Genomic DNA, 27,595 nt, shown 5'->3' on the forward strand with positions numbered 1-27,595 from the left:
ACAGCTACCAACAAATTGAAATTAAGTAAAAATTAACATTTTGAAGTCGATTAAAGAAAAGAGAATTTGTATACGACTAAAATGTAATATTGATGCAATTTGCTACACCAAATTTGAGTACGTAAGTGTATATGAGTTATTTTTATGTTACCTATAGTCACCTTTGGTACATGTTTGCAGTTGTCAAACACGCCAATAGTTTTTTTTTAGTCACAGAAGCTTGTCAAATCTTATGACATGAGATAACCTTGCGTTCTTTGCGCAGGCTGTTCTGATTTTATTTCCGACCCCGTGAAGGTTGCACGAAGTGAGTATAGTTTTGTAATAAAGGATATTTGCCGTATAAATTGGGTAAATTAGGATTGCTATTGAAGGAATATGAATCAGAGTACGGAATAGTTTGGATGAGTCTAGTGTTAATGGAAATTTAAGATACTTTTAGGTAGTTGAAAGCTCTTCAATTTTTGGTTCCAATAGAAAAAAAATTACATAAATTTTACTCAAAGTGATAACTCCAATCGTTCGAAAACTGCACCTGCACATTTGTGTAGTTAGTGGAGAATATTTGTTGTTGTTTCACGACAAAGTGCACATTCCAACGACTAAACAAAGAACATCTTTTGTCGATCACAGTGGATAGCAATTTTTTGTTGTAGCAATATCGTCTAGGTCACTTTCTGACCAGGAAGTTGTTCCGTATGACATCATAGCTATAAGTCCTTTCGGGTTTTTTTGTACCATTCTGTTCGATAATGTTTCATTGATATAAAATTCATTTGTACGGTTTCAGGTGCTGCTGTCGCATAGGGATTTTTCCTGAATAAGCTCATCACGAAAAACCAGCAACAGTGCGGGAAGACAAAGCATGAAAACGACACAGGCCATCCGATATGCCGTTCGCCTGAACTATGGACAGGTAAGTTAGAAAGCGAAGCGGAGCTAGATTTGGTGATTACTTGATTAATTTGTCGTCACAACGATGTTTCCATGGTTTTCATGGTGTTGTTTCCTTGCCGCTGAACCAATCAGTGCTGAGTTCAAAGTGTTTTCACCTTCTAGATCATGTGATCCATGTCCGTAAAGACAATGTCAGACGAACAAAAGGAATCGTGTTTTGTTTCAAAATTCGTTTGTAATATATTCTTTTGTTAGGTATATGTTTACTATCCTATTGATTCAGTAGATAATTTAGTTCAAATGCACACAAGTGCCCGTAGAGCATAAACCATGTGCGCCTATCGCATTTTTAAGTAGTTAAATTCTTAGATTTCCGAATAAAGTAAATACTACGGCGTCACGAATCAAGTTCATGTTAGTTTATGTATACAAACAGCAAGTCTAATCGGTCTTTTCCGATCATCAATAAACTATCGCCACCCTAGACAGATGTTTATCAATGACGTCGTTCACAATCTGTCCTGGCACCTACATTGCTTGTCCATGTGCGCTGCTCATGTTGCGTGCTAGGAATAAAAATAGGCAGGATTTGCAAAAATATTTCACCTTGACATTCGCCCATCGCCTATTTATAGAATCCGGTTGTTCATTTGTGTTTTGCGTTATCGATTTAAGAAACGCGACAAAATGCAAATGTTCCGGCCCGGTGGCATTACGACTGGCGTGCTGAGCAAATGGTCTTATTAACTTATTGGCTTATGTTGTATCAATTTCTTTCTTTTGCAGGTTAACGATGTTGCTGCCAAGTCGACGGACCGCTATACTACAAGATCAGCGGCCCTTCTTGCAGCACTTGGCATTGGACTGTCGTCGTTTAGTATGAAACAAATGTTGACCAAACCGGCGAAAAGGAAACTGTAAGGTTCCTGTCACGGCCCTATCTAGCCCCCGAAAAGTGCGTGGAAATCAAATGAAAATTGAAAGTTAGCTCTGCATCGCTGTGCATCGTACGACATGATTTCGGAGAAAGATAAAGATGGAGAAAGACGGCATTGGTGAATATTTCATCCCTTATCGTAGAATATACCGGTTTATTTGTACCCTTATTGTTGAACTTAAGTTTGATAATCCTGCAAAGACCGACTGATTTTACGCGGGAACATATTTTGTAATCGACGCAGCTGATTTGAAATAAGAGATAATCCAAACCATTGCCCTTTGATTGCACATGTTGCATTATAGATTCTGCATGTAGCATAAATTATCGATAACAGCCCGTATTGTGCAGTCCTTCGGCAATAAGCGGAACGCTTATGTTAGTTTCAGACAATGATCATTAAGCTTAGTGAAAGCTCCATGAACGTAGATCTATTTCCTGATTGTTTTAATTTGCGTAGCTTTTAGGTTTATAATTTGCTTCATGTTAGCTTGGCTCTATGCATATGACTGAAGTGTTGTAAAGATATAAAATTGCAAAACTCAACACCACTACGTGTGGTGTATGTGTGTTCGATGCTAGTTCATCGCTGGATCACAGATTTTGTTTCATCATATTGAAACAAAACAAAACTATTAGAATAGATACGTTGATTGTGACTACTCGAGGTACGAAACCAGTAAAGACTGCAGAGCAAAGACGATAACGAAATTCATATAGTACTACATATCCAATAAAAAGCGATGAATGTGCATCGAACTTGCAATGGAATGCGAATGGAATTTGGAATGACTACCTGTTAAACAAAAGTAGACAAACAAATACGGAATTTTAACTGTCCAGACCAAAACCTGAAAGTATCGTGAATTACTTGACAAAAGGCTTATTCAGTATAACTGATTAGTGTGGCTTTTCTTCCAAAGAGCAATGCGCTAGGATATGGGCAAACCAATTTTTAAATGGTTTGATTTCTTTACGATAGGCCGGATTTGGTGTGATAGATAGAAAGGTAAATAAATTACAAACTATGTCAATGCTTCAATACCGTTGCTCGTTATCCGCATATGTATTCCTGTTGAAATGATGACCTTGATGGCTACCATGAGTATATTAGGTATTTTTTTACACGAACAAATGATCTCAGATTCGCCAGAATACAGAAGGACCATTCTGTGTTTTAATAACTGCAATAGTGCATACCTATATTTGTCTCTGTTGCATTGAGATGCATGCGCAATAGTTTCGATGCACTAAACATTCAACTACACATGTCCTCCCTATGCCCGAGAGATGGATTTATTCGTTCATTGCTAAGAGAAACCTTTAGAGGAAATTGTGAATTTTTGTACTGTTGTACTTTCCTATTACCATGCATTGGTATTTTCCCAGACGTCGATAGTAGTGGAACTTGTTGATTAGCAGCGAAATTCCTTCGTTGTGTTGTTATTTTTACCAGAATTCTCCCGCTGGAAACGAATCGCGCGAGACCGGTTTGAGCAGTGAAACTAATACCATCATGCACATGCATTGCAAAAACAGGGACATCCCCCGAAATTGTACAAGTATGAGAACTGCAAAAGCAGTGACCGCAGACATCTCGTGAGATGAATCGCTTCTCTATACTTGCACAGCAAATAAACACATGGAAACAGTCTGAGTTGTGCGCGCTGTATGTTGTCATGTATGGAATGATTTTTCTGCCATCGCATTTGCTTTCATTTTGCATCTTCCGTTCATAGCGTGAATAGCGGAGCAGCAGCTCGAGTCGTAGTTAAAAAGTTGTTTGTTTTTTTACGGGAAAGCGAAACAGTTGCAAAGTGTAGTGTGCTTCACAAAAATACGTGATCACAATGGTGAGTACGCTATTTCATGCTGAATGCTGAATCTGTATTGTATTGTAATTATTGTATGTATGTATGCTGCATCCTTCACAGCTTACTGGATACCGGTTGCTGGCGGATTCATTCCACGCGTTTGCAATACTCTATCTGCTGTTCAACATTTGGCGCACCAAATCATGCTTTGGCGTATCGGGAAAAACACAGATTCTGTACGTCACCGTTTTTGCGACGCGTTATGCCGATCTGGTCACGTTCCCAGAAACCTACAGCGTGTATAATGTGCTGATGAAGACGCTCTTCATCAGTGCAACGCTAATAACGGTGCTGCTGATGCACAGCATCTACCGTAAAACGTACGACCGCGAAAATGACACCTTCTACAACGAGGTCCTGATTTTGCCCTGCTTTGTGACTGCACTGTTCGTGAATTATCGCATGGAAGCGTTCGAGATATTGTGGTCGTTTTCCATCTTTCTCGAAGCTGTTGCCATACTGCCCCAGATGGATTTAATCTGCAAAACCTTCCATGTGGAGCCATGGTTCAAGTGTTATCTGCTTCTACTCGGCTCGTATCGTGCACTGTACGTACTTCACTGGATGGATCGGTATAGCCTGTATGGACTGTACGATCCTTTAGCATTTATCGCGGGTGGCGTGCAGACCGTACTGTTTGTACTGCTAGCATTACGAATTGCCACTCTGAAGCATCGGGATCGTATCGTGACGGTTAGTACGATCTGCTAGTCAGTGCAGCAGATAAATCCATGCACTGTAAGCAGTACTCCAATAGTTTGTATTCTTGTATATGTATAGCTTCAAGGAAGCTTAAATCTGTGAATTGATGTAACGTTCGATTGTTAGTTCGCTAATTGGTGGCGAGCGATACGTTTTCTACCTATCCCTTGCATATCATTCAATTGATAGAATTGTTAGAAAAAACATTAAAAGGTTAATCTTGAAATAAAGATACGCAAATGTCTCAATCCCATCCAAACATTTATTTATTCAGACTGAAAAACTGATATTGTACCATACGCGTAAAGTTGACGAACGTTATTGAAATTCAAAATGTAGTTTTAATTCGGTAATCATGTGTCAGCTCATTCTCTACAATTCAAAATATAAAAGAATTTAAATAAAACCTCTTGTAATGCTTTTAGAGTAAGTATATAAGCATATGATCCTACATGGTTGAAGAAATGTTGATTGATTTGTTTTTAAAATTTAAAAAAATCCTACGATCATAACAGCTGGTCAAAATAACATTTGTACGCATCCCAATGTGCCAACTGTTTCGTAAGCTATATATCTTGGCAATGTTGGCAGATGTCAAAACTATCAACGCCATTTTAAGAATAAAGAAAAACAACAATAAGAAGAAGTGTTTACACGTCAGTCGGTCGGTGTCCGGTTGCTTCGATAAATTTAAGTAAAAAATCCACAAAAGCAGTGACAAAGTTCTACTTTTCGGCAACTTTCAGCTCGATCCTTTCGGGTCAGGCTCATCTGCAAACAGGCGGAAGCAACGAAGGACCGATTTTGGCAAAGTTACCGGCAACTCGGCTACGTGTGCAGAACGAACCCCTTCTTGTTTAGCCTGCGTGTATATTTTCGTGTCATCTCATCATCTTCTGCGAGCCGCCACCGTCTGGTGTGTTGCAGTAGTAGAACCATTCTTTGGTTGTTTCTTCTGAAGAACCGAATATAAACTGCTTGCAGATTGTTGGACACCAGGCGAATTGGAGAAAAAAAGCGAAGGAAAAAAACGTCCAACCCATATTTGACCAAAGGCCGGATATATTGTTGCATCCAAAACCGTAACAAAGAAGTGGAGTAATTTGCGAAAATGAATATTTTCAGATTGGCTGGTGATTTATCGCATCTGCTTGCGATCATTTTACTGCTGATAAAAATATGGAAAACCAGATCATGCGCTGGAATATCTGGCAAATCGCAAATTCTTTTCGCCATCGTCTACATTAGCCGCTATCTGGATTTGGTGACAACGTTCATCAGCGTATACAACACGTTCATGAAGCTGGTCTTCATCAGTACTTCCGTAGCAACGATTTATTTGATGTACGTCAAGTTTAAAGCCACCTACGATCACAACCACGACTCCTTCCGCATCGAGTTCCTGCTTGTACCGTGCTTTCTGTTGGCCCTATTGATCAATAACGCCTTCACACCGTTGGAGATCCTGTGGACGTTCTCCATCTATCTGGAAGCAGTGGCCATACTGCCCCAGCTGTTCCTGGTCAGCAAAACGGGCGAGGCGGAAAGTATCACTAGCCACTATCTGTTCGCCCTCGGATCTTATCGTGCACTGTACCTGCTGAACTGGATCTACCGATATTATGCAGAGGGCCACTACGACCTGATTGCCATCTTTGCCGGCGCTATCCAGACGATTCTGTACTGCGACTTCTTCTATCTTTACATTACTAAGGTTCTTAAAGGCAAAAAGCTGCAGCTCCCGGCGTAAGTGACTTTCGGTGGCCGGCAGCAGCACTGAGGCAATGGTTGCGAATATCTTCGAAAGGACTAATTAAGAGCAATTCCTTTTGGTAAGAGGCTGACGCCTTGGCAACGACATCAATACAATACATTTACAATTGAATTTGCATTAATACAAGAGCGAATGTGGTGAGAAAAGCAGAGCAGAGTTGCGTTAGTGAATTTAGTTGTGGTTATGAAAACAAAATAGTAACAACCAACAGACGAAATACGCAGAAAATGTTAAATGTCTTCTAAGGGACACTAAGGCGGTAACTGCGCGACTTTAATTTTATTTTTACATCCCTGCTAACCATTCTTACTTTTCCGTTATGTGGCTGTTCTCAGGCTACACTCTTCCTGCTACTCGTGTATTTGTGTATTTCTAGGCTTAGTTGAAGAAGTGTTAAGTGGAGGACATAATGCTAAAGATTGCATACGATATGTAGGAAGAACATAAAAGAAACCTTTAACATACTATTAGCACAGTTTAGCATGCAAGAGATACATTCAATAAATATCGGAAAACTGAAAACAATCGTTTTTTTTTTTCAAACAGCTCTATTACTATTTTAGCAAGCATACCGCTGTACAATATTGCATCGGCATAGGTCTTTGAAGTAACTTTAAAAAAGGTCGTAATTGAGCATAATGTATTTTCGACACGATGTTTTATAAACATTTCCTTATGAAATATGCAAGTGTGCGAGAAATATGTTACCGATATTTGTACCAATTACATACAATATTGCCCCGGCCCATTGATCTTAAGCGAAAGTAACTGAATTACTGTAATATGATACGGTTATGCAGTCTTAAGAAACTTACAAAATCATACATTCTACGGACCCAACAGTTCTATCGTTCAGAGTATTCAAGGCAGGCAAAACAATTTGCTATACATTACATATTTGTTCACGTTGCACTTGCTATTCGCAATTGCTCCAAATGCTCATGCTTGGCACATGAAGAAACAGAACATTGTTTTGGGAAAAAAAATTAACAGATTGCCAAATGGTTGTTGGTTGAATAAATCGGTATCGAATTGAAAAGGGTCACTCTAATAACCGTAGCATTATTTTAGTTAATTACTAATACAGTCATCGACAGTATGGAACAATAAATGAACTACAAATCTAAACCACGTTTGTTTCAGAACATTATACGCAATGAAAGAAATGAAACAGTACAAAACGCCAGCGACTGTGGGGAAGCGAGATAGGATGATGTCGGATTTCACTATCAGGGCGTGTTTGAACAGATGTTAAACCCATTGATACTCAGTGGTAATTGCTACAACCGTGTCAAGAATGTCGATTAGGAAAGACATAGTGCTAGGGATTGTATGAACTTTGGAACGGAGATAGAGTTAATTTCTTCGGGAATCAGAACCAAAAAATAAATCATAAGTACATATATATGTCTAGTCCGTAATAGGGTACATTTTCATTAAATATCCGTTTGTATTTGGATACCATGATCGTAAGCTAACCAAAAAAGAGATAGTAAAAGTTTGGTTTTAATTCAAACAATTTACGGAAGCTTTCTGATAAATCATAATGAATGAAAATGTATAAAACAATTTTGTTTCTAAGTTTAAAGCCTGCAATTTGGACCAATTCTATAGCCGATAACGTATGGTTTAGCAAGCAAGTTGGATTAAACTCCCATTTTAACGCGTTATCTAGGACTTATCATGGCTACATCAAGACATGGATAGTCAGTAAGAACAGATATTTATTCAAAGCATGATTCAAATTCACGCCTTGTTTTCTGAAACCGCATTGAAACTTAAAAGTTTACAAAACAAATAGACGATACATGTACTTTGTCAAGGTACTAGAACTTTAGTATTATATGTTAGTATAGTATATAATCTAGTATCATGTTTTAACGGCAACACTTTCTATACTGATGTACGATTGAGTTGGCAGCACACATGTGAATAATTTTGAATCAGCTTTCTTCATCAATGTACAACTCTGTACACAACGATGATAATCGATAAGTGAATATTTTGATTAAAAGTAATTAAAACTTCTGCCGAAACGTGATTAGAAACTATTTTGTGCCACGGGCGCGAGGGAACAACGTGCTAGAAGAAATGGTTTTTTTTATATGAATCATCGTGTTTACGTTTGATTTTTTTGTTTACATTGACAGCTGGAAAGACAGTTCCCAATTCACAATTTTTGGTGACAAATTCTCAACGCAAGGGCAAGCCATACATAACGAAACGGAACAACATTTTTTGAACGGTGCGAATCACCCATTTCAGCTCATTCAAAAATGACACACATAGCATAAGTCATCTCGAAAACGACTTTTGTTTTATATAGCATTTCGATGGCAGCAGAATAATTTAGAAATATAATGCTCACGCGTGCACTGTTTTTTTTTTTCATAAAACCTGCATTGTCTGAGGATCAAGTTTACATAATTACCTGAAAACCCCTGTAACTTCTTTGGTACAACAGTTGACAGCTCGCACACGCGGAGAAATGTCAAATGCTGGGCCAGTTCGTTGGGTTGTTTTCCACATTTTCAGAACACAAATTTAACGTTCTTGCAATTCAAAGGAAAAGTGCATCGTGCTGAATTACGTTTAACCGCAACCTTTTTGGTTTTTAGCACACAAAACAACTGAAACGGAACGGAGCAATTGTTTGGCACTCGTGATATGTACTGTTGCTGCTTGGTACAGCGCGTAATATAAGCGAGCGAATTATCAATACGAAAACATCTTTGGATGATGGTATTGCCTAATATTCTAGTAACGGGTATGCCATGCTTTTCTATCCCCAAATGCACAGCAACGGACACAATTTTTCATCTGGTTCTATTTGGCAGGTACTCCTGGCACGGGAAAATCGGAACTATGTCAGCAGCTGACGAAATCGCTCGGCTTCCAGTGGCAAAACGTAAGCGAAATCGTGAGTGTAAACAAATTTGTTGAGGAGTACGATGAAGAATTCGAATGTCCGGTATTGGATGAGGACCGATTGCTGGACTATCTAGAACCGCTGATGAAACAGGGCGGATGTGTGGTAGAATACCACAGCTCTGACTTTTTTCCCGAGCGCTGGTTTGCGGCCGTATTTGTCGTACGTTGTTCTACCGCACTGCTGTACGATCGGTTGCAGGCGCGTGAGTACAACGATCGCAAGATTAAATCGAACATGGAATGCGAAATCTTCCAAATTCCTTTGGACGAAGCCAAGGACGCCTATCGGAAAGATATTGTGTTCGAGCTACAGAGCGATACAAAGCAGGACCTAGACGCCAATGTGGAGCGCGTGCGCGACTGGCTAGAACAGTGGAAGGCGTTACTCAATAAATCGTAAATTTCGATCATTTGGTATTTAACGGGTCGAACATTTATGCTCCCGAAACAACTACTAGCTAAGGATGAGCGTTCTAAACGCGTGCGGTCAGTTTTGGCGAGCCAAGACAGTATGCCATAAGCAATCTCAAAAAGAAGAATAAGAAGTCCTTCTCCCTGGATGGGTAGAGAATTTCTGGCAGGGTTTCCATTGCCGTACCGTGGACTTAAAATAGATTTTGCTCAGCACGATCACCAACACCAGGCATTCCTGCTCCAGTTATTGCTCAGCATAAATGGGGAATAAATGGCAAATATTGTACATGTGTCATCCCTAGTAAATATCAATATTTTCAACAGGCAAAATCTGGTCCTGTAGATTGATGGACTTGGTAAATCGCGTTGTATTTCATGGTTTCATTCGTAACAGCGAGAAATATTGTTCAGAAAGGTGAGCAATTGTCGCGCATGATTTAAATGCATGCATGTGTGCGTGATTCATGTACTTAGTACATTGGTTTATGTTCTGAATTTGAAAAATGCGCTTATAAACGAATGCGCGAAAAGATACAGGGTTTTCCATTTACGATGTCCTTATAAGGCTTTCGATTATTCGTAACAATATCGGCTTTACAAAATCAAATATCTAGTCTAATATGACATTTTTATAAATAGAATTGAATTGTTTAATCACGAACGTTTGAAGTTGAACCTCAATGTGTTCATACTTCTTTTCGTTTTAGAATTTATGCACTGCGTCGCTTAAAATTTTCTAATAACATCCATATAGCTTTTTAAAGAGTCCTGATGATGTCTATATCTCGCAGCCAATTGTCAATATGGATACTGGTAATACAAAAGTTTTATAAAAACCCAGTGTTGGCTGTATCCACAAATATTTTTAGTGGTGAAAAGTTAAACGAAATATTTAACTAAATTTAAAATATATTGACTGTACGATTAAATTTCCCAACCTGGCCAAACTATTTTGTAGGAATCGTGAAGGATATATCTTCATCTTTTTGGGTCGTTTAATTCCGGCTGCTTGTGCTTAATAGTCTCGATCAAGCGGTCCAATTGTAAACAGCAGCAGATAGTTTGCCTAAATGTTCGTGCTTCATATCTGATTCTCGATCGTTTTCATGTCTGCTTCTCATACTTGATCCATGGCCCATTTAGGTATGGCTTAGAGATGTATAGTGTTTAAAAAACAAGGGGTAGGATATTGTTTTAAAGAAGCTGTTTTACAAAGTATCAATAAATTGAAATTTATTAATTTATATAATTTTGCATAATTTTGAAATTTATTGAAATCTTACTATAATTGTAATTTCATTGACCTTCTAGCTTCACTAAAACAATAGAAATATTAGCTCTACTTTGTGTACGTTTGCATAAAAAAAACAAAACAATGTTAAGAAGTTGAATTAACAATTAAATTGTAAAAAAAGTGTTTCGTGCAGTTTTTTTGGTAAAAGTCTTTTTCGTTTTTCCAGCAATATTTGGCCTGCTTTTGAAAAAACTCTCTCGCAAGGCACCGAAGTACCTGGTACACAAAGGTTTTTCATTGCCAAAGTATAGAGTGTTGGAAATTTTGTACAATTTTCTTGCCACCATAACAGTGGATCGCGTTCTACTCCAATTGTGTTTACCTTTATATACACGCTGATCTCATCCTCCACCAGTTCGTTAAGTGTATTCATATTTTCTGATTCTTGGCTCACAATGTCGCCATACAACAAAGTTGCATCATTGCTAGATCTAAAGGATTCTTCGGTATCCGTTGTATGTTTTTTCTCTTGCAAGAGAAGCATTTCTGACAATATTAAATCGCAAGTGTATTTATATTTCTCGGGCTCATTCTGAAAACCGGCTTTCTTTACACGTGGATCCAAAAACATTGACTTCCAAATTTGTTGATTATCTCTATACACTTGCAGTCTTTGTTCCATACCTTCGACTAGTAAAGATATGAGACTTTTTACTTCTGGAACTAAGTTGGTGTCACTCAAAAGTGCTGAAGTTTTGCGCAACAATACGTCGCATAATAAACCAACATGTGAAAGTGTGGTCTGTTTCTCTGCCGAAATTAACTTAGTCGCTGATGCAAAGTATTTGAGGGCGGTCAATGATTGTTCGATAATCAGCCAATCACTGTTTTGCATCTTTGTTTTCACCTTTAAACGGTCTATGCACGAAAGTATAGGAATTTTGTTTTTATAAAATCGGTCCATCATGTCAAATGTCGAGTTCCATCTATTTGGAACATCTTGTTTTAATTTCATTGTTTCGTGTTTATGTTTGATCTGGGTACCTACTAACATATGCGATGCCTTTATATTTTGTTTAAAATACATCACTACATGTTTTACTTCATCTACTGTAGTCTGTATAGAATTTCTTATAGCATTTTGGGCTATCAAATTTAAGTTACGTGCAAAACAGGGAATGTGTGGAATATTTAAATCTGTGGAAGCTACCTTCAAGTTCGGAGCATCGTCAGTCACAATCGAAATTACTTTTTTTTCTATTTCAAATTTCTTGACCACGTTGTTGATCCATGAAGCAATTTGAAATCCTGTATGTTGTGATCCTGGGAATTCAGAACACTCTAAAAGTTTTGATTGTAAATTAAGGCTTTTGTCTATGTAGTGGGCTGTCAGAGCCAAAAAACTATCATTATTAATGTTTGACCAACCATCCGTTGTTAGTGCAATGGTATTTGCTGATGATACATTTACTTTTACTTTCTCTATCTCTTCGTTGTAAACACTTGGTAACAATGCGTTTGTAATGCTCTTCTTGCTAGGTAGTTTGTAATCGGAATTAAGCGTATGTAAGAACTTTTGGAATGCTTCATTCTCGACAATTGAGAATGGAAGACATTCCTTAGTAATGAATTCTAACAGCATCCTATCGAGCTGCCGTTTTGTTTCAGGGCTCATTTTGCTCTGTAAGCAGCTCAATTTTGAACTTGTCGGAGGAGGAATGTGCGACTCACTATCACTATTAAAGTGCGCACCAGATGTATGGGGTTCCTGGGTAGGGGTTTCGCTTGTAGTTGGATAATGTTTATGTATCTGCTTTTTATAAGGCACTTTCCGATGCTTGGATAATAAATGACGCTTCAAATTTGAAGTCGTACTTTTGGAATAACTCAATATTGCTAGACAATATTTACATTTCGCTCCTTTTTCCATCTTGGTAAAGTGGTTCCAGATTGGACTGGCGTAATTGCTGTGCTGTGCCATCTGAAAACATAACACGCTTGTTAAATACATTCCAATTGCAGTGTTTTCAATGCGTATTCCTTACCTTATATTTGATTCGAATTCAGCACCAAAGTTAAAAGCCGACTCGAAGAGCGGCACCCAGATCCTTCGCTATTGTAACAAAAGTGTCAGTCAATCGTGCAATCTTTCTCGTCTTGCTTTTCGGTACGTATTTGCCAAAAACAGACTAAAAAGTAACATAAATCAGGTACAAGGGAACCACAGACACACCAATATTACCGAAATAGATTCAATAATTCAATACCTGTCACAAAACAAAACTTCCCCGTTCGAACGCGTTCGACACACACGGTTGCTTAGGTGCAATTTCCTCCACTACAGAGTCGTGATTCGTACGTACGCCGTTCGTGCCGTTCGAATGCGTTCGATACATTTAGGTGTATGGGTGTGATATTCACTACCATAGAATGTCGATTCGTACATGTTTGTCTCTTGTATGAGTGGATGTGTGTGGCATCGAACACTGAACCGTGAAGTTCAGTTGTAGGAGTGTGATATCCGTCAAAAAGTACACAAAAGAACTGGTCGTTCTTTTTTTATGAATCGCGTTCACTCGTTCACTCCCACCCAACTATAGCACATGCTCAGCACAAATCATCGATCTTTCTCGCTCCCGTTATTGCTTACAAGTTGGATGGCTGTTATTTTTTTCATACCCATTGCACCTCAGGCAATGTAAAATTGATCGAGAAGTCAAAACTATGCATATTTCAGTTTTTTTTGTAAATGATCATGTGGTAAAGGTAGTAAAACTGTTGAAGCTAACATTTTGTATATGATAACCTCGTAAAATGATATACTTTTTAAGTAAATTATGGTCTTGATGTGTGTGAAGAATTGCATGGTATTTTGAGTCAATTTTCTCCACTTTCTTTTCGATTGCAAGGTAAAGTGTTGGTAAGGATGATTCAAAGTTTTCTGGGCATTTTCCATTCATTCCATTCATCTTACCGTCTCAAATATTTTTTGCATTGCTTTGGGTGCCATAGCCATAAAAAATGTTAACCAGTCAACTTGTATGCAAAAATTGTCGAACTTGCAGGCAAACAACAGCAAAACAAAGTGTACAGGGTTCGCAGCTTATTTTTAACTGTCAACAAAATTTCCCATTTTGGTATAGTAGAGCTCTACTAGCTAGCTAATCGGCGGCAGTACAGACTTCGAACGACGAAAATCCGTTCGACGCTCACGAGGAAATGAACAGAACGGCATGTAACTGCTAATATTTCAATGTCGTTTATATCTGCCTTCAAAGGGTTGACAGATTCATGGCTAATAGGAATTTTAAATTTTCTGCCGTTACTGATGTATTTGGCCTTAGTGTTAATTTACTCAATGCAATAAAAAACACAAAGAAATTCAAATCAATCAAAAATGAACACTATTTCAATATCCGTAGGACAATTCTTTCCCGTGGACATCTTCCTGATGTAACACTTACCTAACAGCTTGTAGTAAAAAATTCTGATTGTTGGAACGATTAAAATATATCACGGAACTTTTTTGTATAGAGACTTACAAAAAACTATTTATACACTTAAAAAAACACTTAAAACTATTTATTATGTATATTTCGAAAATTAAGCTATTGATCCAGACGTAGTATTTCCTATTCTAAAGATAAAACCAAGCTAAAAGGGTGTACGAAAAATGTACAGAGCAGGCAATCAATACAAATTGACCGTTTAAAAATTATGAACATACAAAAATGTACTCTTTGGCACACGATGTTATGAAAAAATCTTAACAGAAATTGCACAATTAGTCTGTGCTTTCTATCATTGTTATCAAAATGACAAATCAAGAGCTCCTCAGGTAGTAGTGTCGAAACTTAAAAGATGTCACACCTAATTAGGACAAGCACGAATTTGATGGTGTCAACAAGTTCAACAAAGCTGATCATTCGAATAGAAGCTAATATGAACAAAAACGGTATAACAATGTTTTCATTTTTGGAGATTAGTTATCAAAATATTTTAGATTATTGGACCTACAGCATCTTCGTTAGTTTGATGAACGTTAATGGAACGTCGGAGTCTTTGATTTGCTGCTACCAACTATTTTTCAATTAATCACGGTCTGATAAACTGGTACTGCTCTGCTTAACAATCGAGGTAAAAAAGCAAATTTCTTGAGACTTTCCGCATCCCGGTGAATAGGTGATCATTGCATTGCATCTTTGTGATTGGCTCGTTAGGTGGGATAGATACTAATAAGAGGTTATACGCTGCATATGACGGTTCGACCTGTAAGCAGACACAGGGTAATCGATTCCGATACCTAGGTACAGCTGAATTGTAGGTGTAAGAAAGCCCAATTCGCTAGGTTCAAGAATGAAACGTTCGCAGTGCACCACCTTCTGCTTGACCGTAGATTTTCCTGCAAGGATCAGCTCGAACACGTTTCTAGGGGCTTTCGTTTAATATATTTCGTCGCTAACCTAACCAGTGAGCTTTGCTGAGACGTTCACATGTCAGTTAAGTGCTAGTGTACGCCTATGACATTTAGTGACCCAATGTAACTGTTCTTAACTCTGTAAGTGTTTGACAAGGTGTACATAGAAATAGAAAACAGAAGACCACCATTTTCAGTTCGGTTGAAATTTGTTACCCATCCTGTCGTCTGAGAAATTATAACTGCTATCATTATACCACTATGTAGCAGCTCAGTAGACAATTACTATTGTCGAACACCTGGACTGTCATCAGTAGTTGAATTGTTTGAATGTCTTATTGAGATTTTGAGTCCAAAGGAGTTCTCTACTGTCATCAGTAGTAGTAAGCACACATGTTCACGCGTCTAAAATGAAACATTGCAATCATCTGCATCGACTAAATAGCAACCATACTAAATGATGATGAAGTGAACCTCTATGCTTTAACTAAATTAATAAATAACGAAGCCTTCTGCTGCTACTGCTTATTTTTAATTAACTTTATCGTGGGTCGGACACTATTCAACAAAGATTGAAGTTAACACGAATAGACAATGTAGAAGGTTTAAAAGAGTGTGATAAAAAGCTGGGAAGCAATAGCAATAACCAACTTGTTGGTACTGAGCAAACGTTCAAATTAGAAATTGATATTAATCGTAGACTAATGTATTATGTTGGAATTGGTTTTCGTTAGAGAATTTCTTATTAAATACAGATAGTTTGATAATAATTTTGTTCAGTTAAGTGATGAATTTATAAAACTTTTTTTTTCGGTAAAAGTTATGTAAGTTAAAAAGCGGATGTAGAATATCTGAATAGAGCACTGTGTTTATTTAAGTTGTTCAAAGGAATTATTTTTATTCGCATTACTTCTATTGCATCAGTTTCATGTATATCTATTACTATTTCTCTTTATTCTTTAGGGATGGTTGATATGGAAACACCCCATATGTTAGCGAATCTCTCAATATTGATAGGAAATCGCGTGCACTTGATATGAAATGTCAGATTGACTAGGAGGTTTGAATGCTGGGTTTATATTTGTCGGTTCGAGAGTTGAAAAATGTAAACAAATATTTTTAAAATAATTTTTGATTAAATTACGTAGTTTGTGCATTCGAAAATCGAATCAAAATTATTGTTTAATAATATTACTGTAATATTATCACACTCAAACTGAAATTGTGAACTATAATTGTAAACTGTATTTAAAAAACATGCGAAACTTCAAATTGGAGATTTAAACCAGCGCGTATATACACCCACGTTCAAAAACTGCGTTCTGTCGTGAAGGGTAAAATTCGTTTAGGTACAGAAAATATTTCATATTGGTCTAGCAAGCGAAGCGTCTACAGTTTTACGGATAAATCTTTGGCGAATTTTGTGTGCTTTGTGGATATTTACAAAATAATAGCATAACGTACGTTAGTTTTTGGTGTATACAATCATCCCTCTCGTTTTAGTTTTAAATAATTCAATAGTTCAATTAAAATAGTGTAAAAGTTTCAAACTCACGTGCCTTTTCATGTCTTGCAGGCGCTTGGGTACGGAAGGAGTAATTTCTTTGTCGGTGATTTTTTGCTTCTAGAACGTATCGTGTAAGAGTAAAGTAAGTTACAATCGAGCAAAGGGCTGAAGCAAACTAACTCTAACACAAATCGACAATTTTTCATTTCAGCAAACATGAGCTCTAGCGAAAGCTCTGAACTAGCTCAAAGTGCAATCGGGGCAGTGCAACCACCTCGACGTCGAAAGACTACGAGCAACGAAGACAGAGAGCGCGTGGTAACGGCGTATGAAAATGGAGCAACTCATGCCGCCATTAGCGAAATGCTGAATATAAAACTAGCGACAGTTTACGGTATTGTCAAAAGATACCAAACAGCATTTCAGGTCGAAGCCAAGAAACGTGGTGGCAACAGGCAGAAAGTATTGTCGCAGCAAGCCATAAGCGATATTCAATGCTGGATCAACGACGATTGTACGGTGACGCTAAAATCACTCGCACAAAAATTGTTGCAGGAACACGGTGTGCGAGTTTCCACTACCACCATAGCGAGGGAAATAAAAGGCTTCAACGACCCCTTGAAGATGGTGAAGGTAATACCGGAGCGGCGTAACACACCGACGACCATCGAGAGTGAGTGATATTACAGTAATATTATTAAACAATAATTTTGATTCGATTTTCGAATGCACAAACTACGTAATTTAATTTTAAATTATTTTAAAAATATTTGTTTACATTTTTCAACTCTCGAATCCTCAAATATATACCCAGCATTCAAACCGCCCCGCCAATCTGACATTTCATATCAATTGCACGCGATTTCCTATCAATTGGGAGATTTGCTAACATATGGGGTGTTTCCATATCAACCACCCCTACTTTCATATTCGCTTGCGCGATTTCCTAAAGTAGGCCCTCCACAGCTTATCATGGGCGTTTCCCTGTAACTACAATCTCAAGAAATCTTGACCTGCCATTACTCGCTTTCTTGGACTTTATTTATCTGTTGCAGAATAGCCAGTCCTAAATACGATTCGGGGGTTCGGTTTTGATGGGATTGATATCCGTTTCTAGAGATCGGCGCCGCTACCATCTCCAATACCATGGGGATTTTAGACCAGGACATTTGTCATCAAGCTATTATAGTATTTTTGTATAACGTTAAATTTATCGTCACAGTAAAATCGTATGGTCGCACACTAATTATCACATTCACGTTCACAGTCAATCAGAAGCAAAGAATGTATACAATTTTAAGAGCACACATTAATTTACAGTTGGCGAGAATTGAGCCACTTGCAGCTGGGTATAGCAGTTCAATGACTTATACTGCTGGTGATACTTCTTCTTCTTGGCTTAACGACCTAACAGGTCACGCCGGCCATTTCTGGCTTACTAGACTTATTTTACCACGTAGCCGGATAGTCAGTCCTTGCTACGGGGGGACGGTCCGGATGCGATTTGAACCCGGTCCGGCCGTGTGGACTGGCGCCGTTTATCACATGCACCACCGGGCCGCCCTATTTTTTAAGTGCCAACGACACATGGTTTTCCCAAGTGGTCACCCACCTAAGTACTAGCCATGCTCGATGTTGCTTAACTTCGGTGATCGGACGAGAACCGGTGTGTTCAACATGGTATGGTCGTTGACCATGGTGATACTAATGGTGACCTATACTTTAGCAATTTTAACGAATGTTTGTATTGAATGCTCTGACAATTCAAGGTTCAACAAAACTAAAAATTATGAATTATATATTGTTTAAAATGATTTTTATTTATCTTATTTCTTATGCACTAGCGTCAACACGACCACCTACTCCACCAGACCATTCCTACTGTCCATCACCGAGACCATCATCAGTGTTAGTAGAGGAAAATCTTCCCTCATCTGAAATGACGAATGTAAGCGAAACCGAAGGATGTCAATCATCATTGCAATCATCCACATCGACTGGCGGCACGGCAACCACATTAAATGATGTTGAAGGCAACCTCTATGCTTTAACTAAATTAGTAACCAACGTAGCAGCAGAAGTTCGACTTATCTTTAATGTAGTTTGTGGTGGATCGGACACTATGCAGCGATCTTTAAAGTTCCCTAGGATAGCGACTTTAACATCCTTAAAAGATTTGAACGAAAAGTTAGGAAGTAATAGCATATACATGGCGGAAATGATATCCTATTTTTTACACTTGCTGAAGCTGGAAAACGATATTGATCGTAGACTAACTATTATGTTAGACTTGATGTTTGATAGGGAGTTTTTTTCCAAATGCAGCTGGACAGGGTTAGAATTTCCGGAACCTAAAATACGATTGTGTGAATTCGTTTTCGTGATATGCTTGTTCAAAACCGCTGGTAGCAACAATTTTATTCAGTTAACTGATGAATTCGTCAAAGAATTTTTTTCGAAGAAATTACATCATGGAAAAAGTCGATGCTTCACAAAAAGTCAACGATTGTTCGAATCACGAAAGCGTAGAAAATCGGAATAGCAAAAGTTTTCCACAAGTTTTCCTACTTGTAGGGAAATCTGTAATCGCAACGCCCGTGCATACCAGTACACTTTAAGATAAATGCTGATGAGATGACTTTCACCGGTTCTACAAGTGAACGGAGGATATTTTCATCGTTTCCTAATTTGATAAATTAGAACGTACATGTAGAATAAACATATATTAACTCTATTTCAAATGGTTCTTCATTGTGTTGGCTCGCCGTTATTTTTGCCATTGTTGGGCAGGAAAATAGTTTAAAAGGATTAACATTATTATTAACTAGGATTCACACGATTGGTTCGTTGAAATTTATTTTGTCCGTTACTTTATTGAAACGATTTATCATTGCGTTAGTGCAACTATTGCTGGCATAACGAGTGTTGTGGCCGTTTGAAGGAATATAAAACACAGGGCTAGAAACCTGACGAGAAACACAGAAGTTAATTTATTCTTGTAATGTTAAAGTATCCATATTGTCGCGTTTGTTTGCTATAAAGCAGTGCTCCCCAACCTTTTTAGTACCGCGGACCCCTTTTTGTTCGACATAAGTATATCGCGGACAAGTGGTCCGCTTACTATACGTTGGGGACCACTGCTATAAAGATTATCTATGCAATTTTACTACTTTTCCAGCGTTTCTAGCTCTAGCAGTAGGCAACGAGAACGATAACTAGCGAGCTGTGCTGTGTCACTCTATCTGAGTCGTCGAATCACTAATCTGGAGAACGCTTCATCTAAAACCTGTTGTCTTAATTGTCACATATACGGCACAGTGTTCTCATCGATTGACCCGACAGCGCTTCCGTATAAAGCGTAATACTCAATGGGTTGTCCAATTCTCTTTATGTTAAAAAAATGAGATCAAGAGTTCGCTCGGCGTAATATGTTATCGAAATATGCAGTAAAAGAACATTTCATACTTTAATAGTAGAGTCTTTTGGATCGCAGTATTTTGTATAGTTTCTAGTATACACGATTTCTCGTAGAAATGTTCCTCTGGATATCGCTGCTTATTCGATAATTCGATCGTATCTATGTTGCGACTGTCCACTGATGATCCTATATTGGTTATACCTCCGGGAAGGAGGTATCTCGCTTTTGGAGGTTGTCTCGCGCTGAAGGCCTCGCTTTTTAGTCGAATGATGATGCTTCGTCCTTCGCCGCAGATGTTCGATGTTAGTCGCGGTGGTATTACGTTTTATCCTATTTTTTGGGTGCAGTCGTTTCGGGGATCTCCTACGTTGTTTCGCGTTCTTATCAATTTGTCCACTGTGCATCTGTCTCCCTCTCTCGTTGGCTTTTAACGACCTATCAGGTCTCGCCGGCCATTTCTGGCATACTAGACTCATTTTTACCGTGTTGCCAAATAGTCAATCCTTGCTACGGGGGGTCCTGCCGTGTGGAAGTGCGCCGTTTATCACATACACTACCTGGGGGCCGCCCTAGCTATGCACATATCCTACCCAACAAAATTAAATAATTTGACTATAAACCTAACACCAAGGATTAGGAGAGAATTAGTGAAAAAGATGTCACAGACATCACTTCGCATTAGAGATGTGCACGCTGAATAGGAGTGAGTGAGTGAGTTTACTCGTGCAAAGGAGTTTATGGTATCAACTCAGCATAAGGAGTTTTTATGACTCTTTTACTTACTCCTTTACGTTTTTACTCACTCCATATTATCCATATTAACCATATTATCGACGTACGCACGTGCAGGGGTGCAAACGTCGACTCAGACCATTTCCTGGTTATGGTTAAGTTACGTCAGAAACTGTGCATAGCCAATATGCTGATCTATCAGCCCCCTCTCCCTCTCCCCCACCCCAAGGCTTAACATAGATCGGTTGAAGCAAGTTAATGTGGCAAGGGACTTTGCGAGAGACGCTTGGGGAAGCGCTGCCGGAGGACACCACCATCGAGGCGATGTCCCTCAATGACCATTGGCGTATGATGGAGCAAGCCACCAGCAGCACGGCCGATCGTACTATTGGCCGCGTAACACGAAACCAGAGGAAGGAATGGTTCGATGATGAGGGCAGGCGAGCACTATCCGAGAAGAACGCAGCGCGTACCCGCATGCTCTAGCGCGAAACCAGGCAGAACGTGGAAGACTACAGACGACTGAGAAGGCACCAGACCCGACTCTTCCAGGACAAGAAGCGCTGCTTCAAAGAGTCGAATGAGCAACTGATGCAGCAGCTATCCCAGTCGGGGGAAACTCGTAAGTTCTACAGGATGTTGAATGCGGCACTGGGCAATTCTACTCCCATGAACGCTATGTGCCGCAATGAGGAGGGAGATATCCTGTCGAGCGAGATGTGATCGACAGGTGGTGCTAATATCTGAATGGAGCAGATACATGAAAGACTGAGCCAGGTGCAGGAAGGAGAGGAGAGCAGTATTACGACAGCCAGCAGGATGACGAAGTGCCCCCGCCATCCTTGGACAAAGTCATCAGTGCCATCAAACAGCTGAAATGCAACAAGTCAGAGAGGTTTGCCGCGATTATGGTTGAAGCCCACTATGAATGGGGTGCAGTGCAAGGTGAGAGTATCGAACATGCGGTCGGAATCGTTCGAAGCTCAACGAGGTCTGAGGCAAGGGGACGGACTCTCCTGTTTGCTGTTTAACATCGCTCTGGAAGGTGTCATGCGAAGCGCGGGTTTTGATATCCGGGGCACAATTTTCACCCGCTCTCTCCAATTTCTCGGCTTCGCGGATGACCGCCTTTTGATCGGTGTAATTTGTAAGTATGTTTATGTAAGGTTTGTTTGATAGATGCTCAGTGCATTTCTGGAGGATGTACTGCAGAGTGAAAGAATAGTCCGTGGTGGATTTTCCTCCTAAAACTCTATTTGATAGTGTACGACTAAATCTGTACCAAGAGGGCGCTTGCTTTGCAGTAAAGAATTAGGCGTGTCGAGAATTGGGATCTTGGCATGTAGGATTGTAATGTACAATCAGCTGATAATTGCTGCAAATCTCACCGGACACATCTTCGGCAGTTTTGCTATTCATCGCTTCAGATTTACTTTTTACATTTCAGCAATTCTAGGTTCTTAGGAACTTCACGGATGGTTGTGGCAAATCGTCATTGTCATGAAGGCTGTCGCGATGTAGGTCTTCGATGCGCCTGGCCTAGTATTTTTTATATTCGCTCCATGAAGGTATCGTTCGAACTAGCAATTCCATCTGTCGATAACCTTTTGCTCACCCGTCAGTATATCATCTGTTGCGTTAGGCTGGTGGCAGTGCTCAGGCGTGTACGACTTTTTTCAAAATTTTGTATGGGATTTGACAGATAAAGCCGGACGACGTTTTTGGTCATACGACCAAATCAAAAATTTCACTCTCTCTCTCTCTCTCTCTCTCTTTTTCTCTCTATCTCTCTTTCTCTCTCTCCTCTTTTCTCTCTCTCTCTCTCTCTTTCTCTCTATCTCTCTCTTTTTTCTTCTTATCTTAGCGATTTCTAAGGTCATGCCGACCATTTCTGCTTTACTTGATTTACATTGTATTTTTACCACGAGACGGGTAGTCATTCCTTGCTTCTTCTTCTTGGCGTAACGACCTCTAATGACGGCCATTTTTGCCTTATTTGATATATTTATACAGCGAGACGGGTAGTTCTTGCTACGTTAGGATGGTCCGGATCGGTTTTGATACTCGGTCCTGCCGTGTGGAACCGGCGCCGTTTGGCTACTCAACGGACCGTCCCTTGGCTATTTGGATATATTAAAGACGACAAGACATAAAACATTGTTTATACAATGTTTTTTTTTAACAATTTGCAAGCATAAATAACATGACAAGTATGTTTGGCTTGATAAACACTCATTAAAAATGAAAATTAAAACAGGAAAAATATAACTCAAAAATGCAAGCAAATGAGTAAGCGCACGCAGTGCAATCCTGGAAGCAATTTAGAAAGGCTGCAAAAGATCGACAAGAACGGAACAAAGCGTGAATGATTGATGTTAAATAAATTATGACTTTTCATCACGATTCATCAACAAACACGAACATACGCTGCGAATAAATGGATTTCATCATGGCTAGCTGACCATTTTTCTTGTCTTTTTCCAGAGGCGGGTGAGTTGTTTTTTTTATCGCCACAAGGCCTTTTGTTGATCCAACAGGGCTGTATTATTATCCGCACTTACTTATTCTCTTTTCAACAGTAACAAAAACTAGCGAACCATGTCATGCCCGATGCAATATGGTCATCATCACGAAAGGAAACGTTTTGGGATAGGTAATACGAGCGAAAGATAAGCGCTATACGATCAATAACACTTTGGTAGACATTGGTAAGAAAAAGATAAATGCATTTTGACGGTATCGTTTAGCGCTTCGGTATCGCATGCTCAGTGCGTGACAGTTGCTATAGTTGCCTGAACTGAACGCAACACTACGCACCGAGAATAAGCGTCAATCTATATGGTTTGGTGCGTGCCCGGTCACACCGATAAAACAGTCCATGTTCGGTGCAATAATGTTGCGCATAATGCATCACTTGTCACCGCATAAGGATATTTCCAATTGAAAGAAAACTGAACAGTTTTGCAACATAAAGTGCAAGTGAGGATCAAGTGAGTTGGCACACTTGGTCTGTTAGGTTAGTCTTTTCGCTCCCTTCTAAGGACTGCAATGGTCTCCAATAGTCTGCAATAATGAGAAGTTTTAGAATTTACGATTTAGTTACATTTTGTTTGCTCTAGCATACTCCAATATCTACAATTCTTATAGGATAAGTGTTGTATTCTGTAATTCTAAACTGATTTCATTTATTTCTGAGATTTACAAAAATGGGAAAATGGTACGCGCGTTCTTCTAACGTGTTCTTCTAATCGCTCTCGAAACTCTACTACCACCGGGTTGCACCGCTGTGCTCCGCATGACAGCACTGTGCATGCAACTGTCAAACATAACAATAAGTATTATTAAGATACAGTTGATCCCCGCAGTACGCTATACTCGATATACGCGATTTCGCAGTACGCGATTTTTTGAAAAATGACAGTTCATTGCGTTTATCGTTGTGGTTTAAACTCTTGATAGTTTGCTTTGTCATTTTCGTTGATATTTTGCAGTACAATTTTTCTCTGCTTCGATAGAATGAAGTTTTTAACACGCAGTTTTAAACAGTCGTTAAAGGCCAAGCGGACAAAATCATCATGTTCTCCTGCTTTGGCAAGTTTTGTTGTTAGTTAGGCAGAACGAGAAAGCAGTACGATTTTGTCCACATGGCTGCAACGGCCTAAATTTCCAGAAAATTTTCACTTGTTTTCACAATCACTACACGTTGGTTCTTGTTTCTTTGGGCTGCGCTTTAATCTCGAAGCGATAAATATGGAATCAAATTATAAAAATAGTCGGAAGAAGTGTGCTATAACAATGTCAGAAAAGTTGGAAATGATCAAGTTGTTTGAAAAAGGAAAAAGTTATGCAGCAATAGCCCGGCAAATAAAACGACCACAATCAACAGTGCGGACCATCATCCAACGCAAAGATAATTTACTGAATTTTGCGAAAGGAGATTCAATGGCCACTCGGAAACGTAATGAGATAATAGAAGAAATGGAACGCTTGTTAGTGATTTGGATAGAAGATTTGTTAAATAAGCGAATTCCTCTCAGTTTACAAATTATCCAAACTAAGGCAAAATCTTTGTATCAAGATATAGAAAGCTCCACTGGAATTACGGAATGTACTGTAAACTCTTTCAAAGCCAGTTCGGGATGGTTCAACAGATTTAAAAATCGTACTAACCTAAAGAACATGAAGATGCATGGTGAGGCTGGAAGTGCAGATGAAGAAGCAGCAGAAAACTTTCCTGGCTTGTTGGAAAAGATAATAGTAGAAAAGGGGTTTCTTCCGGAACAGATTATAAATGTTGATGAAACTGCACTTTTTTGGAAAAAGATGCCCACAAAAAGTTATGTTTTCGGCAATATGATACCAATACCTGGAATAAAATTAAATAAGGAAAGAATTACCATCATGGTTGGAAGTAACATGACGGGTGATTTAAAATTAAAACCCTTGGCAGTATACCATTCACAAAAACCAAGAGCATTTAAGCATGTTCAAGTTCAGTCCTTGCCAGTGGTTTGGAAATCCAACAAAAAAGCATGGGTGACTCGTTCCATTTTCAATGAATGGTTTCTTCAAAACTTTGTACCAGAGGTAGAAAAGTATTGTAGAGATAAAGGCATTCCATTTAAGATCCTTTTGTTAGTTGATAATGCTCCAGGCCATCCAATAGAGCTCAACGAACTGCACCCTAATGTTGAAGTCGTTTTCCTGCCACCTAGAACTACATCATTGTTACAGCCTATGGACCAGGGAGTAATTGCAACATTAAAATCGTACTATCTTCGCAGAACATTCACTCGCATTCTTCATACAATAGAGCAAAATCCAACATTCAACATAACTGATGCCTGGAAAAATTACGACATTCTTTCTGCCATACGTAACATATCTGCTGCATGGCATGAGGTTAAATCGAGTACCATTAATGAGTGTTGGAAAAAAATATGCCCTGCTTTTTTTACACATGATACGACATCAACTGATGAAGATGAACAAATTCAACTTCTAATAGAAGAATGTGTGTCTGCAGCTAATGTGTTACCATTGGAAATAGATGCTGAAGATATACGCCAATTTATCTTTTTACAAGAAGAACCTCTAACGAACAATGAGCTAATTGAAGCAGATACTTTAGAAGTATTGGATGAATACAACGAGGAGTACGACGAAGAAGATCTAGAACCTATTCAAAAAAGATTCAGCTCAAAAAGATTGGAGGCTGCTTTCGAAAACATAGAGAAAGCATTATCTGAATTTCAAGCGATGGATGAAGACGAAGAAAGGTCCGCGAATGTAAGCGATCGAGTTAGAAAGGAAATAGCGGTTTACAAAAATATTTATAATGACAAGAAAGTCATCAAAAGACAGTTATCAATGGACAGTTTTGTACAAAAATTGTAATGTTTTCATCATATATAATGAAACATTTGTGAATCAAATATACCGGATTATGAATTCTTAATTGAATGTGTTTTTAGTTTACAATTTTTATTATATGAACATATTTTGATTTATGGTTACGATTAGACGCTATACGTGTGAAACGAACACCTAGCTTGACTTGTTTACATAGTTTATTCGAACCCCATGTGCATGTTTATATTTCGACTCTTCAATTTTAAGTATAAACGATATGTCAGAGGGAATCCGCAATACGCGAAAACTCGATATACGCTATAGCGTTCGGTCCCAAACATTAGCGTACTGCGGGGATCTACTGTATATAAAAATCTATACGTATATAATTCTCATGTCGCGGTGTTAGCTTGCAAACTCCTCTTAAATGGCTGCACCGATTTGTATGAAATTTTTGCTGTAGATTCGGCAGGTATGAGAATAGGTTTGTAAGTATTTTTCGTTTCGCTAGGTGACCTCTGGCCAATGTTATGAGTATATATCACTAATAATGTTAAACACTACTGAAATGAAAAAGTTCTAACGAATAAATCGATGAAAGTAGGTACAAATGACGTTTTATTTGTGCAATTTTATTCATTAAAACATAAAGTGAGTGATAAATTAGTAAAAAGCAAGATAAAGGGCCGATTACATTATGTACTTTTGCTTGGTTTTTACCATGGTAGAATGTGTCAAAATAACTTCAAACTGCACTATTTGACAGAAAACACCATGGCTCATGTGTAATCGCAATCTTGGAACAAAGTTGGTTTTTTCTATGCTACCACACGGTGACAGAATCTACACAGGACAAACCGAATGTATTTTACCATGCCTTGGTAGAATCTGTCAAATCGATTTTGACACATTCTACCATGGTAAAAACCAAGCAAAAGTACATAATGTAATCGGCCCTTAAATGTATGAATAATTAAAAAAATGTTGTGCAATGATTTGCGGCTCTGTAGTACATGTGGAATCGGCGCCTTACAAGGAAAGACCCTTTTATTAAATCTCAATCGTCAAGGAAAGCCAAAAAAGCGTCCTGAAGTGCCAGAAAAGAATAAGAAGTGCCACAAAAGAAGAAGGAAAAAAGCTTTAATCGGAAATATCATTTCGATCAAGAATGGTAATAAATTAAGAATTTTACGAAGATTGAACATTCAAAATGTTTGCTAGAAAAATTTAATTACAACACGCATGTTTAAGGGCACAGCTAGCTTTGCGGGGTAAGCTAGTATAAATATAAAAATGTAAGGTTTGCTAGAAACACAAACATATGATCTACCCCTAGTCAACGTTACAAACGTTTGATAAGGTGCATATGTTCCCAAAAGTTACAATAAGTAAGATAAAACGTAACG

The 27,595-nt window shown here is 38.6% G+C and overlaps 6 protein-coding genes and 1 non-coding gene across 13 annotated transcripts; 5 read left to right on the forward strand and 2 right to left on the reverse strand.

The window, feature by feature from the left end:
• Window positions 1-215: 215 nt before the first annotated feature.
• LOC125764261 (uncharacterized) lies at window positions 216-2,876 on the forward strand. Of its 3 annotated transcripts, none has more exons than XM_049428289.1 (3): window positions 216-307; window positions 791-916; window positions 1,684-2,876. In XM_049428289.1, exons 2-3 carry the CDS (start codon window positions 866-868, stop codon window positions 1,816-1,818), a joined length of 186 nt encoding a protein of 61 aa, XP_049284246.1. In that variant the 5' UTR covers window positions 216-307; window positions 791-865; the 3' UTR covers window positions 1,819-2,876. The 3 variants fall into 3 exon arrangements, with proteins under 3 accessions (XP_049284246.1, XP_049284248.1, XP_049284247.1); XM_049428291.1 differs by lacking the exon at window positions 216-307 and adding an exon at window positions 422-442; XM_049428290.1 differs by lacking the exon at window positions 216-307 and adding an exon at window positions 522-696.
• Window positions 2,877-2,985: 109 nt separating this feature from the next.
• On the forward strand, window positions 2,986-4,663 carry LOC125764259 (ER lumen protein-retaining receptor-like). Its single transcript, XM_049428286.1, has 2 exons — window positions 2,986-3,687; window positions 3,769-4,663. Exons 1-2 carry the CDS (start codon window positions 3,685-3,687, stop codon window positions 4,417-4,419), a joined length of 654 nt encoding a protein of 217 aa, XP_049284243.1. The 5' UTR covers window positions 2,986-3,684; the 3' UTR covers window positions 4,420-4,663.
• A 307-nt stretch (window positions 4,664-4,970) lies between these two features.
• LOC125764260 (ER lumen protein-retaining receptor) lies at window positions 4,971-7,312 on the forward strand. Its single transcript, XM_049428287.1, has one exon. It carries the CDS (start codon window positions 5,522-5,524, stop codon window positions 6,158-6,160), a length of 639 nt encoding a protein of 212 aa, XP_049284244.1. The 5' UTR covers window positions 4,971-5,521; the 3' UTR covers window positions 6,161-7,312.
• Window positions 7,313-8,523: 1,211 nt separating this feature from the next.
• On the forward strand, window positions 8,524-19,419 carry LOC125764258 (adenylate kinase isoenzyme 6 homolog). Of its 2 annotated transcripts, XM_049428284.1 has the most exons (5): window positions 8,524-8,951; window positions 9,022-9,092; window positions 16,757-16,829; window positions 16,899-17,360; window positions 18,532-19,419. In XM_049428284.1, the coding sequence occupies exons 4-5, from the start codon at window positions 16,904-16,906 to the stop codon at window positions 19,227-19,229; spliced, it is 1,155 nt and encodes a 384-aa protein (XP_049284241.1). In that variant the 5' UTR covers window positions 8,524-8,951; window positions 9,022-9,092; window positions 16,757-16,829; window positions 16,899-16,903; the 3' UTR covers window positions 19,230-19,419. The 2 variants fall into 2 exon arrangements, with proteins under 2 accessions (XP_049284241.1, XP_049284242.1); XM_049428285.1 differs by lacking the exons at window positions 16,757-16,829; window positions 16,899-17,360; window positions 18,532-19,419 and having other exon boundaries at window positions 8,635-8,951; window positions 9,022-9,532.
• Window positions 10,644-13,748, reverse strand: LOC125764254 (E3 SUMO-protein ligase ZBED1-like). Of its 4 annotated transcripts, none has more exons than XM_049428268.1 (2): window positions 13,031-13,748; window positions 10,644-12,952 (listed from the first exon to the last, which is right to left on the reverse strand). In XM_049428268.1, the coding sequence occupies exon 2, from the start codon at window positions 12,772-12,774 to the stop codon at window positions 10,921-10,923; it is 1,854 nt and encodes a 617-aa protein (XP_049284225.1). In that variant the 5' UTR covers window positions 12,775-12,952; window positions 13,031-13,748; the 3' UTR covers window positions 10,644-10,920. The 4 variants fall into 4 exon arrangements, with proteins under 4 accessions (XP_049284225.1, XP_049284227.1, XP_049284226.1 ...); XM_049428270.1 differs by having other exon boundaries at window positions 13,006-13,748; XM_049428269.1 differs by having other exon boundaries at window positions 12,997-13,748.
• LOC125766675 (5S ribosomal RNA) lies at window positions 18,263-18,381 on the reverse strand. Its single transcript, XR_007418684.1, has one exon. It is a non-coding gene; the product is annotated as a 5S ribosomal RNA (ribosomal RNA).
• A 4,763-nt stretch (window positions 19,420-24,182) lies between the features above and the next one.
• On the forward strand, window positions 24,183-26,295 carry LOC125766668 (tigger transposable element-derived protein 1-like). The gene has a single exon (XM_049432895.1). The coding sequence runs from the start codon at window positions 24,588-24,590 to the stop codon at window positions 26,232-26,234; it is 1,647 nt and encodes a 548-aa protein (XP_049288852.1). The 5' UTR covers window positions 24,183-24,587; the 3' UTR covers window positions 26,235-26,295.
• Window positions 26,296-27,595: the final 1,300 nt, after the last annotated feature.

Source organism: Anopheles funestus, chromosome 2RL (assembly GCF_943734845.2).
Source record: "Anopheles funestus chromosome 2RL, idAnoFuneDA-416_04, whole genome shotgun sequence".
Classification (NCBI taxonomy): Eukaryota; Metazoa; Arthropoda; class Insecta; order Diptera; family Culicidae; genus Anopheles; species Anopheles funestus.

Bases quoted from the DNA above. Each gene is read 5' to 3' on its own strand.
- LOC125764261 (XM_049428289.1), top strand. From the start codon at position 866: ATGAAAACGACACAGGCCATCCGATATGCCGTTCGCCTGAACTATGGA. The intron at 917-1,683 runs GTAAGTTAGAAA...TTTCTTTTGCAG, and splicing joins TTCGCCTGAACTATGGACAG to GTTAACGATGTTGCTGCCAA.
- LOC125764260 (XM_049428287.1), top strand. From the start codon at position 5,522: ATGAATATTTTCAGATTGGCTGGTGATTTATCGCATCTGCTTGCGATC.
- LOC125766668 (XM_049432895.1), top strand. From the start codon at position 24,588: ATGGAATCAAATTATAAAAATAGTCGGAAGAAGTGTGCTATAACAATG.
- LOC125764254 (XM_049428268.1), bottom strand. From the start codon at position 12,774: ATGTATTTAACAAGCGTGTTATGTTTTCAGATGGCACAGCACAGCAAT.
- LOC125764258 (XM_049428284.1), top strand. From the start codon at position 16,904: ATGAGCTCTAGCGAAAGCTCTGAACTAGCTCAAAGTGCAATCGGGGCA. The intron at 17,361-18,531 runs GTGAGTGATATT...CTTATGCACTAG, and splicing joins CACACCGACGACCATCGAGA to CGTCAACACGACCACCTACT.